The 17,693-nt window shown below is 60.1% G+C and overlaps 3 protein-coding genes across 5 annotated transcripts in view; 1 reads left to right on the top strand and 2 right to left on the bottom strand.

Moving 5' to 3' along the window:
- UBXN1 (UBX domain protein 1) overlaps positions 1-1,189 on the bottom strand; it is an 8,127-nt gene extending 6,938 nt beyond the window's left edge. The window contains exon 1 of one of the 3 annotated variants that reach the window (XM_074568037.1): positions 1,033-1,179. In XM_074568037.1, the coding sequence (XP_074424138.1) occupies positions 1,033-1,143 (111 nt within the window). In that variant the 5' untranslated portion in view covers positions 1,144-1,179. Of the gene's footprint in view, positions 1-1,032 lie in introns of all 3 variants that reach the window. The other 2 variants (XM_074568036.1, XM_074568038.1) reach the window with 2 other exon arrangements.
- A 188-nt stretch (positions 1,190-1,377) lies between these two features.
- On the top strand, positions 1,378-3,569 carry GNG3 (G protein subunit gamma 3). The gene is made up of 3 exons (XM_074568040.1): positions 1,378-1,532; positions 2,410-2,516; positions 2,615-3,569. Exons 2-3 carry the CDS (start codon positions 2,418-2,420, stop codon positions 2,741-2,743), a joined length of 228 nt encoding a protein of 75 aa, XP_074424141.1. The 5' UTR covers positions 1,378-1,532; positions 2,410-2,417; the 3' UTR covers positions 2,744-3,569.
- Positions 3,570-6,305: 2,736 nt separating this feature from the next.
- HNRNPUL2 (heterogeneous nuclear ribonucleoprotein U like 2) lies at positions 6,306-16,818 on the bottom strand. The gene is made up of 14 exons (XM_074568028.1): positions 16,048-16,818; positions 14,623-14,755; positions 14,413-14,489; positions 12,971-13,110; positions 12,300-12,390; positions 12,105-12,217; positions 10,986-11,252; positions 10,188-10,310; positions 9,082-9,210; positions 8,182-8,350; positions 7,901-8,101; positions 7,465-7,541; positions 6,649-6,756; positions 6,306-6,559 (listed from the first exon to the last, which is right to left on the bottom strand). Exons 1-14 carry the CDS (start codon positions 16,667-16,669, stop codon positions 6,491-6,493), a joined length of 2,319 nt encoding a protein of 772 aa, XP_074424129.1. The 5' UTR covers positions 16,670-16,818; the 3' UTR covers positions 6,306-6,490.
- Between the last annotated feature and the right edge of the window lie 875 nt (positions 16,819-17,693).

The raw sequence follows: 17,693 nt of genomic DNA on the forward strand, positions 1-17,693 counted from the left end.
CCGTAGAGGAAGATGGCGGCCCAGAGCAGCAGGAGGGCGGCGCAGGCCAGCACCCCCCCCCGCAGCAGGGCCCGCCGCGCCCCGCGCCACAGCCGGCCCCACGGCGCCATGGGGCACGGCCCCACGGCCGGCCCCACGGCCGAGGAGGAGGAGGAGGCCCCGCGGCGCGGGGGGGGGCCCCATGGGGCTGGGAACGGGGGGAAAGGTGGGGCGGGGGGCACCGCCCCCGGCCCCACCTCCTGCCCCATGGATCGAGGGGAACCACCCCCAATCCCCCCTCCGGCCCCACGGATCCGTGGGGCTCCCGTCCAAGCCCTCCCATACACCCAGCTCCAGCCCCACAGATCGGGGGGAAGCGCCCACAGACCCGCCTCCCGCCCCACATATGGGGGGGAGCCTCCCCCAATCCCCCCTCCTGCCCCACGGCCGCGCGGGGTGCCCGCCTCCCCCCCTCACGCCCCCAGGGTCAGCCTTACAGATCTATGGGGCGTGTCCCCCCTCCCCAGGCCCAGGCTCCAGCCCCACAGATGCGTGGGGCAGCCCCGCTCATACCCCACAGACCCATGGGGCAGCCCCCTTCCAGACCCACAGGCCCATGGGGCGCCCTCCCAGCCCCACGGATCCCTAGAGCAGCCCCTCCCAGCCCCACAGATCCAGGGGCAGCCCCGCTCCCACCCCACAGATCAGTGGGGCGGCCCCTGCCGGACCCACGGCGCACCCCTCCCGGCAGCCCCATAGATCCCTGAAGCAGCCCCTTCCAAACCCACAGATCCATGAGGCAACCCCTTCCCAGACCCACAGACCCATAGGGCAGCCCCTTCCAGACCCACAGATTCAGGGGGCAGCTGCACCCCCCAGGCCTAGGCCCCAGCTCCCCCCGATCTATGGGGCAGCCCCAGCCCCGTAGATCCGTTGGGACGCCCCTCCGAGCCCCACAGAGCCCTAGGCCGCCCCTCCCAGCCCCACAGCTCTACGCTCCCCCCGCCCCAGCCCCACAGGTCCGCGACCCCCCCCCCCCCCCCATCCCGTTACCGGCAGCCGGAACCCTCCGCCTCCCGCGCGACGGCCCCGCCCCCCAAACCCCGCCCCTTCCGGTGCCGGGCCCCGCCCACTGCGGCTCCGCGGCCCCGCCCCCGTCTCCATGGCAACAGGGGGGCCGTAGGGGGGATCTATGGGGGGGGTCTGGAAGGGCCCTATAGGGAATGGGGGGTGCTCTATAGGTGCCCCCTATCGACCCGGGGGGGGGATCTATGGGGGGGTGTTATGGGGGGGCCTAGAGGGAATGGGGGTGTCCCTATGGGGGGGGATGGTCTATGGGGGGGCCCTATAGGGGGTGGGGGGGGTACAGGGGATGGGGGGGATGGGGAGGGGGGGCTATAGGTGCCCCCTATAGACCGGGGGGGGCTGTGGGGGAGGGGCCGGGGGGGGTCTATGGGGGCGGGGCGGGGCGGGGCCGTTCTCTCCCCCCGCCCCCCCCCGCAGGGTCCGCGCGCGGCATCGCCCGGCTCCGCTCGGCGGCGGGAGAGCGGCAGGTGGGGGAGGGGCGGGGGGGCCATGGGGGGGCCATGGGGGGGGGATGGGGGGGCGATGGGGGGACTTGGGGGTCCGGGGGGGGATGGGGGGGGGCATTGGGGGGGGGGATTTTGTGGGTCGGGGGGGGGAATTTGGGGGGGGGGTGAGGTGGTGGGGGTGGAAATGGGGGGGGGCAGTGGGGCGGGGGGGGTGAGTGGGGGCGGGGGGGTGGTTTGGGGGGGATGGGGGGGCTGCGCATCGCGGGGGGGGGGAAATGGGGGGGAGATTTGGGGGGGCAATGGTGTGGGGAGGGGATTTGGGGGGTCCGGGGGGGGTGTAATTGGGGGGGCGGGATTTGGGGGGGTGATGGGGGGGGTCACTTGGGGGGGGATGGGGCGGGGGTGGGGGTTGGGGGATCCGGGGGGGTGATGGGGGGGTAATTGGGGGGAGGTCAATGAGGCGGGGGGGGATTTTTGAGGCAAATTTGGGGGTGATGGGGGGCGGAGGGGGGATGGCGGGGGTCCGGGGGGGTTAATGGGGGGGGGAGGTGCCCCATGGCCCCCCCCAGTTCTGCGGTGTGGGGTGGGCCCCCCATCCAGGGGGTCTTTTGGGGGGGGGCGCATCAATGGGGCGTTGGGGGGCAGGAGGCAGGGCCCAGCCCCACATGTTATGGGGTGGGCAGGGTTTTTTTTGGGGGGGGGCACCCGGCCCCCCATCCATGGGGTGCTTGGGGGGGGGGGGGAGGGACAGGACCCACATATTATGGGATGATTTGGGGGGGGGGGGCACCCGGCCCCCCCCTACATGAGGGATTTTTTGGGGGGCGGGGGTCACTTGTGGGGCGGGGCCGGGGGGGGGGTGTCTGTGCCCCCCCCTCACCCCTTCCCCCCTCCCCAGCCCCCCCCATGAAGGGTGAGACCCCCGTGAACAGCACCCTGAGCGTGGGCCAGGCCCGCAAGCTGGTGGAGCAGCTGAAGATCGAGGCCAGCATGTGCCGCATCAAGGTGTGGGGCAGCGCCGTGGGGCACCCCACATGCTGGGGGGGGGGGCGGTGGGGTGCTGACCCCCACCCCACCCCATAAACACCGCCCCCCCCCCCCAGGTGTCGAAGGCGGCGGCGGAGCTGATGTCCTACTGCGACGCTCACGCCTGCGAGGACCCGCTCATCACCCCCGTCCCCACCTCCGAGAACCCCTTCCGCGAGAAGAAGTTCTTCTGCGCCCTTCTCTGAGCCCTTACGGGGCTGCCCCAACTTGTGGGGCGGACCCGCAACTTGCGGGGCTGGGTGGGGGGGGGGGTGGGGAACACGAAACCTGGGAGAAGATGCAAAATCCGGGGGCAAACGCACAACCTGGGGGGGGGGGACGTGTAACACAGCCGGGGGCGTCCTACGCTTATGGGGCTGCCCCACACTTCTGGGGTGGCCACACGACTTACGGAGCAGCCACTAAACATGGGGGTAAACACAAAACCTGGGGGGCTGCCCCACAAGTGGTGGGGTAGCCCAACGCTTGGGGGGGGGGCTGTATCAGACTTGGGGGGCTGCCACTTAGACTTGTGGGGTGGCCACACACTTATGGGTCAGCCACACAAGTTGGGGGGGGGGTAGCCACAACACTTGGGGGAAGCCGCACAAGCCGGGGGCAAACACGCAACGCTGGGGGGTAGCCCAACACTTGGGGGGGGGGCTGCATACAGCTGGGAGCTGCTCACGCTTAGGGGGCAGCCCCACGCTTGGGGGACGGCTCACACCTGGGGGGGGATGACCCACAACCGCCGGACTTGGGGGGTAGCCCCATAACTTGGGGGGGGGGGCGCTCGCACTTAGGGGTCAGCCCCACACTTGGGGGGCCGCCCCACACCCCTGGGGGCGGCTCCTGCCCCACATCCCCCATAGGAACGAAGACGGCGATGGAGGCGCCGTTCCCCACTGGGGGGGGAGCAGAAATGGGGCTGCCCCCCAACCACCCCTGTGCCCCTCAACCCCCCCCAGCCCCACATCTCCCCCCCCAGCCCCACAGACATCACGACAAAAATAAAACCCGCGGTTTATCCGAGGTCTGCGCAGGGTTTTTTTTGGGGGGGCGGTTTGGGTGTCCCGGGTGGGGGGTGCCGGGGGGGGGTCCCCGAGGTTTGGGGGGAGTGGAGCCCACCCAGCCCCACACAAGACTTTGCTGACGGACTCGGCGACGGCGACCACCCCCCCCAGACCCCCAACCCCGTGTCTCCCCGTGGTACCTGGGCTCGGCCCCCGCCGCCGTCCCGCCAACATGGCGGCGCCCGGCCACCAACATGGCGGCGCCCAGCGGGGCTTCAAGCACGCTTCGGAGGGGTGGGGGGGCGCCGCCGCGCCGCCGCCGCCGTGACGTCATGACGACCGCGCACGGCGTCGCCGGCGTCCCCCCCCCCGCCAAGATGGCACCTCCCCGCTCCCAAAATGGCGGCGCGCGGTGAGGCCTCCGCGCCCGCCCCCAAAATGGCGGCGGTGAGACGCCGGGGGGTGGGAGACGGGGGGACACACGGACACGGCGGGGGACGGGCGGGGGGGACACCCCGGGGGTCGCCCCGGTGCCGGGAGAGGCGCGAGGACCCCCGCGGGGAAGGCTGGGGGGGGGGACGACACACAAGGGACGCCCCAGGCGCGCCCCCCGCGCAGCGCGGCCGCCATGTCGCTGCCGGACGACGCCAAGATGGCGGCGATGAGAAACCCGCCCCCCCGTTGCCATGGCGACGGGGGCCTGCGCCCCCAAAACCCCCGCGGCCCCCCCAAAACCAGCGCCCCCCCCCCCTCCCCAATGCAGCCCCAACCCCCCCATGGCCACCAGAAACAGCCCCCCCGCCCCGAACCCCCCAAAACCTGCCCAAACCACCCAAACGCGCCCCAAACCCCCCTCCCCAAACCAGCCCCAAGCCCCCCCCGGCCCCCCCCCAGTAATTCCCCCCCCTCCTCCCCTCCAAAGCCCCCCCCCCCCCCCCCCCAAAGCGGGTGTTTCAAATATTTTTCATTGTTATCTTTGGTGGTTTGGTTGGGTTTTTTTTAAATGATTTTTGTTTTATTTAAAAAGGACATTCCAGCCCCAAACGCCAGCTCCGCCCCCCCCCCCCAGTGGGGTTTGGCCCCCAAAAGACTCATTTTGGGGGCAATTAAGAGAAATTAAAGGGAAGCAAAAGGAAAAGCTGAACAATTCCAGAAAAAATGAGAGAAAAGTTTGAAATCTGGGGGGACACACACACACACACGACACAAAGGAGCCCCCAAAACTGAAATTAATGGGAAAAAAGTGGAAGAAAGATCGAGATCAAGGGGAAAAAAAAAACCAAACGCTATTTTGGAATAAAATCGGGGATTAAGGGAAAAAATATTGGTATTAAGGAAAAAAAAATTAAGATTGAGGGAAAAGAAAGCTCGAGTTTAAAGAAAAACTGGGATTAAAGAAGAAAATTAAGAAAGAAAAAAACCTGAGATTACGGGAAAAAATTGATGTCAAGAAAAAAATCAAGATTAAGATTAATCAAAAAATTCTAATTAAGGGAAAATAGTCGAGTTTAAGGGGAAAAAATCAGATTGAGGGAAAAAAAAAGATCGGGATTTAGGAAGATAATTGAATTAAGAGAAAAGAAAACAGAGTTTAAGGAAGAAGAAAATAAAAATTAAGGGAAAAAAGAGGATTTCAAGGGAAAAACTTGAGATTAAGTGAAAAAATAGAATTAAGGAAGAAGAAAATTGAGATTAAGGGCAAAGAAAAACAAAATTTAAGGGAAAAAACCCGAGATTAAGGGGGAAAAAGGGACTGGAGGAAAAAAAATAAAGATTAAGGAAGAAAATTGAAATGAAAATTGAAATTAGGGCAAAAAATGAGATTAAAATCTTTGAGTTTAAGGGAAAAGAAAGGAATTGAGGAAAAAAATTAGATAAAACAGGAAGAAAATCAAGATTGAGCAGAAAATAATTGAGATTTAGGAAAAAAATTGAGACTAAGTGGTAAAAAATGGGATTTAGGGGGAAAAAAATCAGGATTAGAGAATTGAGATTAAGGAAGAAAAAAATCAAATTAATGCAAAGGAAGTGGAGATTGAGGGGAAATGCTGTAGATTTAGGGAAAAATATGAGGATTCGGGGACAAATTTTGAGATTAAGGGAGAAAAAAACTGAGATTGAGGGAAAACAGGAAGATTAAGGGGGAAAAAAAATAAAGTTTTAGGATAAAAAAGAATCGAGATCTAGGGAAAAATAAATGAAATTTAGGGAAAAATGTCAGAATTAAGGGAAAAGAATCTGGTATTGAGGGAAAAAATGGAGATTAAGGAGGAAAAGCCCATCCTCCCCTAATTCCCCCCCTCCTCGGCCACGCAGCCCCTGGGGGGGGCCCGGCCTAACGAGGCCCCACTAAGGAAGGGCCCCTCCCCCCCCCGAAATTCCCCCGGTCACGAAATTGCTGAAACCCCCCCAAAGAAGAGACGAGGCCCCGGGTCCAGGAGCTTTTTCTTTGTTTTCAGGGAAATTTAATAGCGGGGGGGGGGAAGGGGGAGGGGGGGATTTTGGGGTCATTTTCTGCCATTTCCAGCACCAAATTCCCCAAATTTCACCCCAAATTCCCCCCCACCCCCACCCCCAGAAGGGAATTAGTGAAGGGTTAAGAAACAACAATTTTTCTGTTTTGTTTTTTTTTTTTTTTTTTTGCCTGTTCCCCTCCCAAAACGCCCCCTTGCCCCTCCCCCACCCCCCACGAGTGGGGGAGGGGCCTCCCCCCTCCCCCCCCGCCCCCCCCCCGATTACAAATCTCTGCACTAGGTCTGAAACGGCTTTTTTTTTTATAGAATAAGACAAGATTTTTTTTCTTTTTTTTCAACAAACTTTAAAAAAAAAAAATTTACAGGTTTTTTTTCTTTTTTTTTTTTTTTTTGTTATTTTGTGGGGTTTTTGTGTTTTTCCACCCTCCCCCCCCGTTTTCCCCCCGGCGCGGGGCGAGGCGGGGGTTCACCGGTAGCCCTGGTACCCGTAGTAGTTCCTGTAGTACCGGTCTCTGTCCTGGTAGTAATTCTGCCACTTTGGGGGGAAGAAACAGCCAATTTGGTTAAAACGGACCTCGGGGACGCGCCCTCGGACCCCCCCCCCCAATTAGCGGGGTTCGTTACCTCGCGGTTGTACTGGCGGTAGTAGTCGCGGTAGCGGTTGTACTCGTACTCCCGGCCGTAGAAGCGGTCGTAGTCGCCCCGGTAGCGGTCGTAGAAGTTGCGGTAGCCCTGGGGGGGGAACCGGGGGTCACCGGGGGGTGGTCACCCCTTTGGGGCAGTTGGGGGGAGGTTTGGGCGGGGGGGGTGGGGGGCACCCCCTGGGTGTCCTCCCGGGGCAGTGGAAGGCGTTCGGGACAGGCATGGGGGAAAACTGGGGAATAACAAAATCTGGGGGCAAAAGAGTAAATTTGGGGGGGAAAAAATCAAAGTTTTGGGGAGAAATAATAGGTGGGGGAAAACAAAGAGAATTTGGGGGCAAATAAATCTGGGGAGAAAATGAATCTGGGGAGAAATGCAGATTTGGCGAGGAAATAAATTTTGGGGGACAATATAGAGTTTGTGGGAAACCAAATCTGGGGGGAAACAAACAAAATCTGGGGGGAAACAAACAAAATCTGGGGGGGGCTAATGAAGTTTTGGGGGCAAATAAAATTGAGGCCAAAATAAACTGGGGGGCAAATAAGTTTGGGGGGGAAATGAATTGAGGCCAAAACTAACAGATTTGGCCCCAAATAAATAAAAATTGGGGCCAAAATACATGAAATAAGGGCAAAGAAATCGATTTGTGGCCAAAGAAATTTGGGGCCAAAATAAACAGGTTTTGGGGGGCCAAATTAAATAGATTTGGGGGCAAATAAATAGATTTTGGGGGCAAAATAACAATCTGGGTGGCAAGTAAATGCACTGGGGGGGCTAGTAAGTGTGTGGGGGGCTCACCCCGCGGTTGCCGGGCTGCCCCCAGTACTGCTGCTGGCCGTAGACGCGGTTGTCGTAGCCCCGGCGCTGGCCGCCCACTGCCGAGGGGAAAAACAGTGTCAGAACGCGCAGAAACGGGCAAAACCCGCCCCAATTCACTATTTACACCGAAACGCTCCCCCCCACCCCAGGACCCCCAAATCCCAGTTTGGGCCAGTGAAAGCCCCGATTGGGGCTGGGATGGGGAAAGGGGAGGGAAAGGACCCAAAAGGACCCAAAAAGGGGGGTTTTTGCACCAAAACGGAGCCTCACTGCAGCCTTGCGTGGGGGAAAGGGGAGGAAACGGTGGGGAAACTAACCCAAAATGACCCAAAAAGGGGGGATTTTGTCCCACAATGGCATCTCGCCTTAAGGGAGGGGAAACGGGGGGGGGGGGCATTCGCCCCAAAGGCCTGACCGTAGGCCTGGCCGCGGTTGCGGTTGTTGCGGTTGCGCTTGTTGCGGTTGTTGCGGCGGTTCTGGCGCTTCTCGGCCGGCGGCAGCAGCTTCCGCGCCTCCTCCTTGTACTTGGCCACCAGCGGCTGCGCCTCCTCCTTCGGCAGCTCCCCGAAGGCCACCTCGTCCAGGTACTCGCTCTTCTCCGGCAGCGAGTAATTAGCTGCGGGGGGGGCAATTAGTGACTTGGCCCGGCCCGTTAACGGGGGTCGGGGCGGGGGCTGCCCCCCGCCAAGGGCCCACCTTTCATCTCCAGCATGACGGAGTCGGGCACGTCCTCGCCCTCGGCCGCCCGGCGCAGCCCCAGCCGCCGGCCCCACTCCTCCTCGTTAGCCACGATAACGACCGCCCGCCGCCAGAAGCCCTTGAAGGCCAGCAGCTTGCGGCGCTGCCCCGAGTTGTACACGTTGCACTGGGGGGCGAGCGGGATCCGGAGGGAAACAAGGCGAATTAGGCACAAATCAACAAGATTTGGGCACAAATCAACAAGATTTGGGCACAAATCAACAAGATTTGGGCACAAATCAACAAGATTTGGGCACAAATCAACAAGATTTGGGCACAAATCAACAAGATTTGGGCACAAATCAACAAGATTTGGGCACAAATCAAACTCTGGAATGAAATAAGGAAATTCAAGCATGAAATAACAAAATTTGGAAGGAAGTAACAAAATTTAGGCACAAAATCAGGAAATTCAAGCATGAAATAAGGAAATCTGGAAGGAAGTAATGAAATTTAGGCATGAAATAACATTTGTAACGAGATAACAAAATTTAGGAACGAAATACAATTAGGAACGAAATAAGGAAGTTTAGTAGTGAAAAACAACTTAGGAATGAAATTCAGGAGTGAAATAAGGAAATTTGCAAAGAAAAAACAAAACAGGCAGAAAGCCAGAAAGCTTAAGAATGAAATAAAAAAACGTAGGAATGAAAAAACGAGGTTAAAAATGAAATCAGGGAGTTTAGGAATGAAATAAAACTCAGAATGAAATAACAAAGCCAGAAATAATGAAATTTAGGAAGGAAATTGGGGATTTTGGGGGTGTTCGGGGGGCGATTTGGGGGTCGCCCGGTGGAGGACGCAGCTCCCTCTTGGGGGGGGGTGTATTTGGGGCGAATCAGGGGGGTTTTGGGTCACCTGGTCGAGGATGAAGTTGCGGCGGGCGCGCGGGGCGATCTGCACCAGTTTGCTGAGGCACTGCGCCGCCCGCTGCGCCAGCTGGTCCCGGCCCTGCGCGTCCAGCGCCGGCTCCTCCCGGCCCCCGGGCTGCGGGGAGGGGCGGTCAGCACCCCCAAACACCCCCCGAGACCCCCAAGTGCCACCCTGCGTCCCCAGACGCCACCCAGAGACCCCCCACATCCCCCCAGTCCCACCCAGGGGCCCCCAAACGCCACCCAGAGACTTCCCCAATTCCACCCAGAGACCCCCAAATGCCACCGCAGGTCCCCCAAATCCCCCCAGTCCCACCCAGGGACCCCCAAGTGCCACCCAGAGACCCCCAAATCCCCCCAGTCCCACCCAGGGACCCCCAAATGCCACCCAGAGACCCCCCAAATCCCCCCAGTCCCACCCAGGGACCCCCAAATGCCACCCCATGTCCCCAAACACCACCCAGAGACCCCCAAATCCCCCCAGTCCCACCCAGAGACCCCCAAACACCACCCAGAGACTTCCCCAATTCCACCCAGAGACCCCCAAATGCCACCCCGGGTCCCCCAAATCCCCCCAATCCCACCCAGGGACCCCCAATTCTCCCGCAGAGGCCCCTCAACCCCCCCAGCAACCCCCCAATCCCCCCTCGAGGTCCCCAAATCCCCCCAATTCCCCCCCCCCCCGAGACAACCCCAATTCACCCCCAATTCCCCCAAATCCCACCCACAGACACCCCCCCAGAGATCCCCAAATTCCACCCCAGGTCCCTGAATGCCCCCCCCTGAGATTCCCAAATCCCCCCCCAATTCCACCCAGGGACCCCCACATCCCCTCCCAGAGACACCCCCAAACTCCCCCAGGGACCCCCGATCCCCCCCAGGTCCCCCAAATCCCACCCAATTCCACCCAGGGACCCCCACATCCCCCCCAGGGACACCCCCGATCCCCCCCAGGTCCCCCAATTCCCCCCCAGGGACCCCCACATCCCCCCCAGAGACACCCCCGATCCCCCCCAGGTCCCCCAAATCCCCCCCAATTCCACCCAGGGACCCCCACATCCCCCCCAGGGACACCCCCCAGCGGGGTCTCACCCGCATGTGGTGCAGGACGCTCTCCGTGCCCAGGATGTTGTAGCGCTTCTCCCGGTGCTCCCGGCTGTGCTGCTGCGCCCACTGCGTCTTCCCGGCCCCCGGCAGCCCCACCATCAGCACCACCTGCGTTCGGGGCAGAAAACGCCACTTTGAGCCGGGAAGAGGCGGGGAATGACGCAAGAGCAGGTTTTTTTTGGGGGGGGGGGGGGGGGGTGGGGGTGGGGAGGGGGAGGGGGGTTTGGGGTGTCACCTTGCACCGCCTGCTGTTCGGGGCGAAAAAAACCCATTTTGAGCTGAGCAAAGGCAGGGAATTACGCCGGGATGGGGTTTTGGGGCAGTTTTGGGTATTCTGCGGGCATGTTTGGGTGTTCTGTGGGTGGTTTTAGGGCGTCACCTTGCACCACCTGCTGTCTGGGGCAAAAACCCCCCATTTTGAGGTGAGCAAAGGCAGAGAATTCCACTGGGATGGGGTTTTGGGGCGTTTTTGGGTGTCTTGTGGGTGGTTTTGGGGCATCACCTTGCACCACCTGCCGTCTGGGGCAAAAAAATAACAACCATTTTGAGGTGAGCAAAGGCAGGGAATTCACTGGGCTGGGTTTTTGGGGTGTTTTTGGGGTGTTCTGCGGGCGTTTTTGGGGTGTCACCTTGCACCACCTGCTGTCTGGGGCAAAGAAACCCCATTGTGAGGTGAGCAAAGGCAGGGAATTACGCCAGGACAGGTTTTTTGGGGTGTTCTGTAGGCATTTTGGGGGCATTTTCGGGCATTTTGGGGGCGTTTTGGGGCGCATGGGGCCTCACCTCGCACTCCTGGGTGGTCTTGGGGGGCAGAGCGGTGCGGACGCGCTCCTCGGGGGGCAGGGCGTGCAGGAAGAGGAAGCCGTGGGGCGGGGGGAAGAAGGGCTGCTCCTTCTGCCCGAAGTTGAGCTCCACGGCCACGTTCTTGCAGAGGACATGGGGCAGGAGGGGGCGCCCCCCCAGCGCCCCCTTCCCCACCCGGAAGGCGGGTCCCAGCTCCCGGCCGTTCTTGGAGAAGGAGAGCTCCACCAGCTCCTCCCCGGAGAAGTCCTGGGGCAGGGGGCGTCGGGAAGGGACCCCTCGTTAGCAGGCCCCTGCTCCCCCTCGTTAACGATCCCCTTCTCCCCCTCATTAACGGGCCCCTGCTCCCCCCTCCTCACCTTCTCCCCCTCGTTAATGATCCCCTTCTCCCCCCTCGTTACCTTCTCCCCCTCGTTACCAGTCTCCTTCCCTCTCCCCCTCATTACCTTCCCTTCTCCCCCCTCATTACCTTCTTCCCCCTCGTTAATGATCCCCTTCTCCCCCTCATTAACAGTCCTTTTCTCCCCCTCATTAACAGTCCTTTTCTCCCCCTTCATTAACTTTTTCCCCCTCATTAATGATCCCCTCCTTCCCCTCATTATCTTCATTTCTCTCCCTTCGTTACCTTCTCCCCCTCATTAACGGTCCCCCTCTCACCTCATTACCTGCCCCCCTTCATTACCTTCTTCCCCCTCGTTAACTTCTTCCCCCTCGTTAACGGTCCCCATTTCCTAATTGCGGTCCCCTTCTCCCCCTCGTTACCTTCCCCCTTCGTTACCTGCCCCTTCCCCTCCCTCATTAACGGTCCCGTTCTCCCCCATCATTACCTGCCCCTCCTCGTTAACTTCCACCCCTTCTCCTCATTACCCGCCTCCCCATTAACTTCTCCCCCATCATTAGCTTCCCCCTCCTCCCCCTCGTTAAGCTCTTCCCCCCTCATTACCTTCTCCCTCCTTAACTCTCACCCCTTCTCCTCATTACCTGCCCCCTCATTAACTCCCCTCCATTAACCCCCCCTTTTCCCTCTTTCTGAGCGATTCCTCTCGTTTCCCCCGTTTCTGCTTCCAGCGAAGTCCCCCCAATGACGTCACGCCCCCTTACGGCGAAGCAGCCGATGACGTCGCTCTCCCCAAAGCTCTCCCCGAACTCCTCGAAGTGCCCGTTCTCCACCTTCAGCCCTCGCCCGTCGTAGCCGTAGGAGAACTCGTCCTCCCCTGACGACCCCCCCAGCCCTCGTTAGCACTTAACGAGAGCATGGGGGGGGGGTAATTTGGGATGGGGAGGGTGTGTCATTACCCAGTTGGGAGTGGGAGAAATCCACGGACCATCCCACACGGAAGAGCGGGACCTCGGGGCTGCCCTCCTTCAGCGGCAGATGCTGCGTCACCTGCGGGAATGCGCCCATTGCACAGACCGGTGGGGGAACACTGAGGGCCGGGCCCCTGCTTCCCCCGGGAAAGGCTTCCCCCACCCCGGGAAAGGCCTCCGCTTCCCCCGGGAAAAGGCCCCAAAATGGGCAGGAAAAGGCCTCATTTTCCCCCTGGAAAAGGCCCCGACTTCCTACAGGAAAAGGCATCAACCAGGCAAGAGGAAAAGCCCTCGAACCCCCCCCAAAAAAAGCCCCTGGCCCCCCAGAAAAGCTCCCAAACCCCTAGGAAAAACCCACAGACCCATAAGGAAAAAGCCCCAAATTCCCACCAAAATAAAGCCCAAAATCTCCACACACCCCCCCCAGGAAAAAAAGCCCCAACCCCCCCCCACCCCCCGGAAAAAAAAGCCCCAAAATCCCCCCCCGGAAAAAAAAGCCCCTGCGAGGCGTTTGCCCCCTCCACGAGGCACCCCCAGCCCCCACAAACCTTTTTAACCCCCTTTTCCCCACCTCCTGCCCCCCATCAAACCTCCCCAAGCCCCCAGGGATCACCCCCCCCGCCCCCAAACCCCCGGTTTTGGGGTGTCCCCCCCGTCACCTTGGCCTCGAAGCAGACCCTCCCCGCGGTGACGCCGTGGGTGCCGCGGGCGCCCGACCAGAGGGAGGGGAAGCGCTCGAAGAAGAGCGGCTGCCCCCCATAGCGGTCCCGCGTGGCGCGGAAGTGCAGGTCCGAGGTGTCTGGGGGGCGGGGGGGAAAGCGTCAAAATAAAATATAAATAAAATTATACGGGTTAGAGAGAAAAAATAATCCAGGACGGACCCCGGAGCCATGGCGGCGGGTTTTCCAGGGTTAAAAAGCCCCCAAAATGCCTGGGATCGCCCACAAATCAATAGAATTAAATAAATCAAGTATAAAAAATGCGGGCTGGAGCCCAGAAAAAGGACCCCGGAGCCATCGGATGGGTTTTTCGGGGGTTAAAAAGCCCCCAAAACGCCTGGGATCGCCCACAAATAAATAGAATTAAATAAATTAAATATAAAAAAAATCCGAGTTGGAGCCCAGAAAAACGACACCAGAGCCACCGGCTGGGTTTTTAGGTCAGAAACTGAGGTTTCCAGGCTCAGAAAAACTCCCAAACGCCTGGAATTGCTAAAATAAATATAATTAAATATACTAAATAAAAAAAATGAGCGCTGGAGCCCAGAAGAAGGACCCCGGAGCCAACGGATTGGTTTTTCCGGGGTTAGAAAATCCCCAACACACCTGGTATCACCCTAAAATAGATATAATTAAATAAATTAAATACAAAAATCAGAGCTGGAGCCCAGAAAAAGGACCCCGGAGCCATTGCGCTTTTTCCAGGGCTATAAGAACCCCCAAAATGCCCAGAACTGCCGAAAAATAAATATAGTTAAATAAATCAGATACAAAAAATTAAGAATTGGAGCCCAGAAAAAGGACAGCGGAGCCGTTGCTTTTTCCCTAGGGTTAGAAAACACCCCCAGTCCCCGGAATCGCCCTAAAATGTATATTATTAAATAAATTAAGTATAAACTATGAGGGTTGGAGCCCAGAAAAAGGACCTCAGAACCATCAGATTGATTTTTCTGGGGTTAGAAAAACCCCAAACACCTGAAATCGCCCTAAAATAAATATAATTAAATATACTAGATATTAATAAACGGGGGTTGGAGCCCAGAAAAAGGACCCCAGAGACACTGCGTTTTTTCTAGGGCTATGAGAACCCCCAAAATGCCTAGAACTGCCCCAAAATAAACAAAATTAAATCAACTAAACACAAAAAATAAGAACTGGAGCCCAGAAAAGTGACACCGGAGCCGTCGCATCGGCTTTTCCCCCCAAAACTGCCTGGAATTGCCCCCAAAAATATAATTAAGTCTAAAAACCCCAAGAATCAAAGCCCAGAAAAGCGACACCGGAGCCACCATGTGTTCCCAAGGTCACCAAATCCCCCCAAACCACCCCAAATTAACGCTGCGGGGGGGGGTGGGGGGTGAGGGGGGGCTGTGCCCACGTACAGGTGTCCAAAATGACGAGGTTTTCGTCCTCTTCCCCTTCCCGGGGCTCCTCCTCCGGCGGCGGCGGTGACTTGGAGCTGGGAAAAGGAGGGAGGAAGAGGAAGGTGAGAGGAAGGTGGGGGGAGAGGAGGAGGAAGGGGGAGGAAGAAGGGGAAGGGGGGAGGAGGAGGAAGGTGAGGAGGGAGGGGAGGAAGAGGAGGAAGCCCCCACCGACTGTTGTAGGCCTCCTCGCGGAACTCGTAGTACGCCCGGCCGTGCTCGTCCTTCTCGTCCCGCTGCCGCTTCACCCCCCGGCGCTCCCCATCCGCCCCCCCAGCCTTCGCCTTCTCCTCCTCCTCCTCCCCTGGGAAACAGAGATAAAACAAACACATTCGTTTTCACCAAAAGTTAAGAAAAACTCCCCCAGTCCCGCAGCGTCCGTTGGTTTCTTCCGCCTTCCGGCGCGTCCCCAAAGCGCTCACAGCGCCTACAAACCTCCAATTACCCCACTTCAAAAGGAAATTGAGTTATTTACTAGAAATCGTAATTTTTAAACAAATTTTTATAATTAGGGTTTATTTTTTGGCCGAACGATGCTGGAAAGGCCCCATCTGCGTTATCCCCCCCGGCTCCACGTGAGGTGGCACAAACGCCTTCCCCAGCAGCCGGCGAAGCCCAAACTCGCCCAAAAGAGGGTTTCAAACCCAATTTTAAAGGCGGGAACTCGGGGAAAGGCGAAACCCGCCCTCGCGCCGTCAAAAAACCCAAATAAATCCAAATTACACCGGGATTTTCATCCGAGGGGGCTCAACGGCCGGCGGTTAATTAATAACAAGGAGATCTCTGTGAGGACACAGAGCTAACGAGTCGTTAGCAAGAGAGACGCCGAAGGCCATTTATTTGGCGAATAAAGAAAAAAAAAATATTTATAAATATCCGCGTAAAATCCGCGGGTTTTGCCTTTTTGAAAGCTTGGACAGGGAGATATTTGGGTAAAAACTTCTCACGCTAATGACGATAATTAGCGTTATTGTTTTTCCAGCGACACTTTCACTTTGAGAAAGGAGGAAACGGCTCCACCCCCCCAAATCCTCCTAAAACGTGAGGGTTTTCCTCCGATAAACGCCAAAAACCGTGATAAATCCCCCAAACCGCAGCTCAGGCGGCGCTTTTCTGCCCCGCCGAGGGGGAACTCATTACAGTTAATTAATTATCGCCGGCAAACTCCGGCCTCAACTTTGTCCTGCTTTTTCTTAGAAATGAATTATGAGAAAGTTGGTTTTTCCCCCCAAAATGCAGCTGGCAAAACACAACCACTTGCCTCTTCCCCCCCCCCCCCCAAAAAAAAAAACAGCAACAAACTGGAGGAAAAATGGTTTTGGACCAAAATTGGGGGGGGGGGGGGAGAGCCGGGGATGATGTTTTTGCCCCCCCCCAAAAGCGGGCTGTGTGTGTCCGTGCACCCTTTGGGGTGGGGAAAAAGCCCGGAATAACCGCGATTTTGGCGGTGTTAAAGTGGGGGGGGCCCGAGGCAGGAGTTTTGGGGAGATGGGGGGGGGAGGAATCGGGGTCGGGGGGAAGGTCCTGCCCCGGGGGGGGGTCAGAAACCGGGATGGGGGGTCGGGGGGAGGCCGGTCGGGCCCCCCCGGTGCTCACCGGCCTGGGCTCCTTCCTCCTTGGCCTCGGCGGCGGCGGCTTCGTCCCCGCTGGGTCCCTCCTCCTGCGGCCGCTCGGCTCCGTTCACGCCGCCGCCGCTCTCGGGGCCTTCGGCCTCGGCCACCGGCTCCGGTTCCGCCGCCGGTGGTTGTTGCTGCTGCTGCTGCTCCGGCTCCTGCTGCGGCGGCTCCTCCACCGCCGGCTCCTCCGCCGCCGCCGCCGCTGCCGCCTCCTCCTCCTCCTCCTCCTCCTCCGGGGGGCCGGGCAGGGCCGCCTCCGCCTCGCCGGGGGCCGCCGGGGCTCCCCCCGCCGCCTCCTCCTCGTCAGCCAGCAGCGCCTCCTCGTCTTCCTCCTCCTCCTCCTCTTCTTCCTCCTCCTCTTCCTCCTCCTCCTCCTCCTCCTCGCCGTGGCGATGCGCGGCGGGGCCTCCCGCCGGTCCCGCTTCCCCGCTACAGGCCCCAGGCCCGGCGGGGCCTCCTTCCTCCGGTCCGGCCGCCAACATCTCGGCGTCCAGGGCCTCCTGCAGCCGCTGCGCCAGCTCCACCTTCAGGCCGCGGGAATCCAGGCCGCGGCGGCCCAGCTCGGCCCGCAGCTCGGTCACCTTCAGCCGCTTCACGTCCATGGCGACGGCGGGGCGGGTTGGGGTAGAGGGAAGGGAGGGGAGGAAGGGGAAAAAGGGAGGGGGGGGGAAGGAAGGAAGGAGGAAGGAAGGGAAGGAGGAAGCGGAAGCGCTGAGGCGGCGGCGAGGCCGAGCGGCGGCCGGGCCTTAGGCCGCGGGGCGGGGAAAGGGGGGGGGGGAGAGGGGAAAGGGAAGGGGAAGGGGAGGGGGGGAAGGAAAGAGCGCCCGGGAAGGGGCCTGAGGGGCCCGAAGGGGCCGCGGTGGAGGGGAGCGAGCGCCGCCGGCCCTGCCCGTCCCTCCCCCGCCGCCGCCTGCGCCCGCCGCCGCCGCCTCACGACGCCGCCGGGGCCTCCTCCGCCGCGCGCGCCTGCGCAGACCCCGCCCCCTTCCCCCCCGCGCGCCGCTGCCGCCGCGCGTGCGCACGCGCAGTGACGCCGCCGCGCAGGCCACGCCCCCCTCCGCCCCGCGCGCGCACGCGCACTGACGACGCCGCGCACGCGCGGCTCCGCCTACGTGCGCAACGGCGGCGGCCAGAAGGCCATTTTCTGGTTGGCCGCCGCACCGCCCAATGGAAAGAGGAGGAGGGGGGTTTCTGCCTAGCGACGGGGATAAGCGGCCTTCCCATTGGTCGTGGGGCGCCTTGGCCTCGCTCGGGTTTCCCGCCCGGCCGCGCTATGGCGGCGGGCGCCATTTTGTTTGCGGGGCCTGAGCGGGGGCGGGGGGAACGGCGGGGGGGGAACCGGGGCGGGGGAAGCTACAACTATCTATTTTCATAACAAAAATAGAAGGTGGGAGCGGGCGGGGGGCGCGGGCAGAGCTGAGGCGGCGCCAAAGGGATGCGGGGGACACCCCCCCCCAGCTCTTCCCTCAGAAAACGCCTTTTTTAAAACAATATTTTTTAATTGTTTTTTTCTTCCTTTTTTCCCCCGAAAGTCCCGGATCCAGCGAGCCCCAGCCCCGGCGGGTGCCGAGGTCGGAGTCGGGGGTGTGTGTGTCAGCCCTTGGTGCCCCGTGTCGCGACGCAGGG

The sequence above is a fragment of the Larus michahellis genome, chromosome 31 (genome assembly GCF_964199755.1).
Source record: "Larus michahellis chromosome 31, bLarMic1.1, whole genome shotgun sequence".
NCBI lineage: Eukaryota > Metazoa > Chordata > Aves > Charadriiformes > Laridae > Larus > Larus michahellis.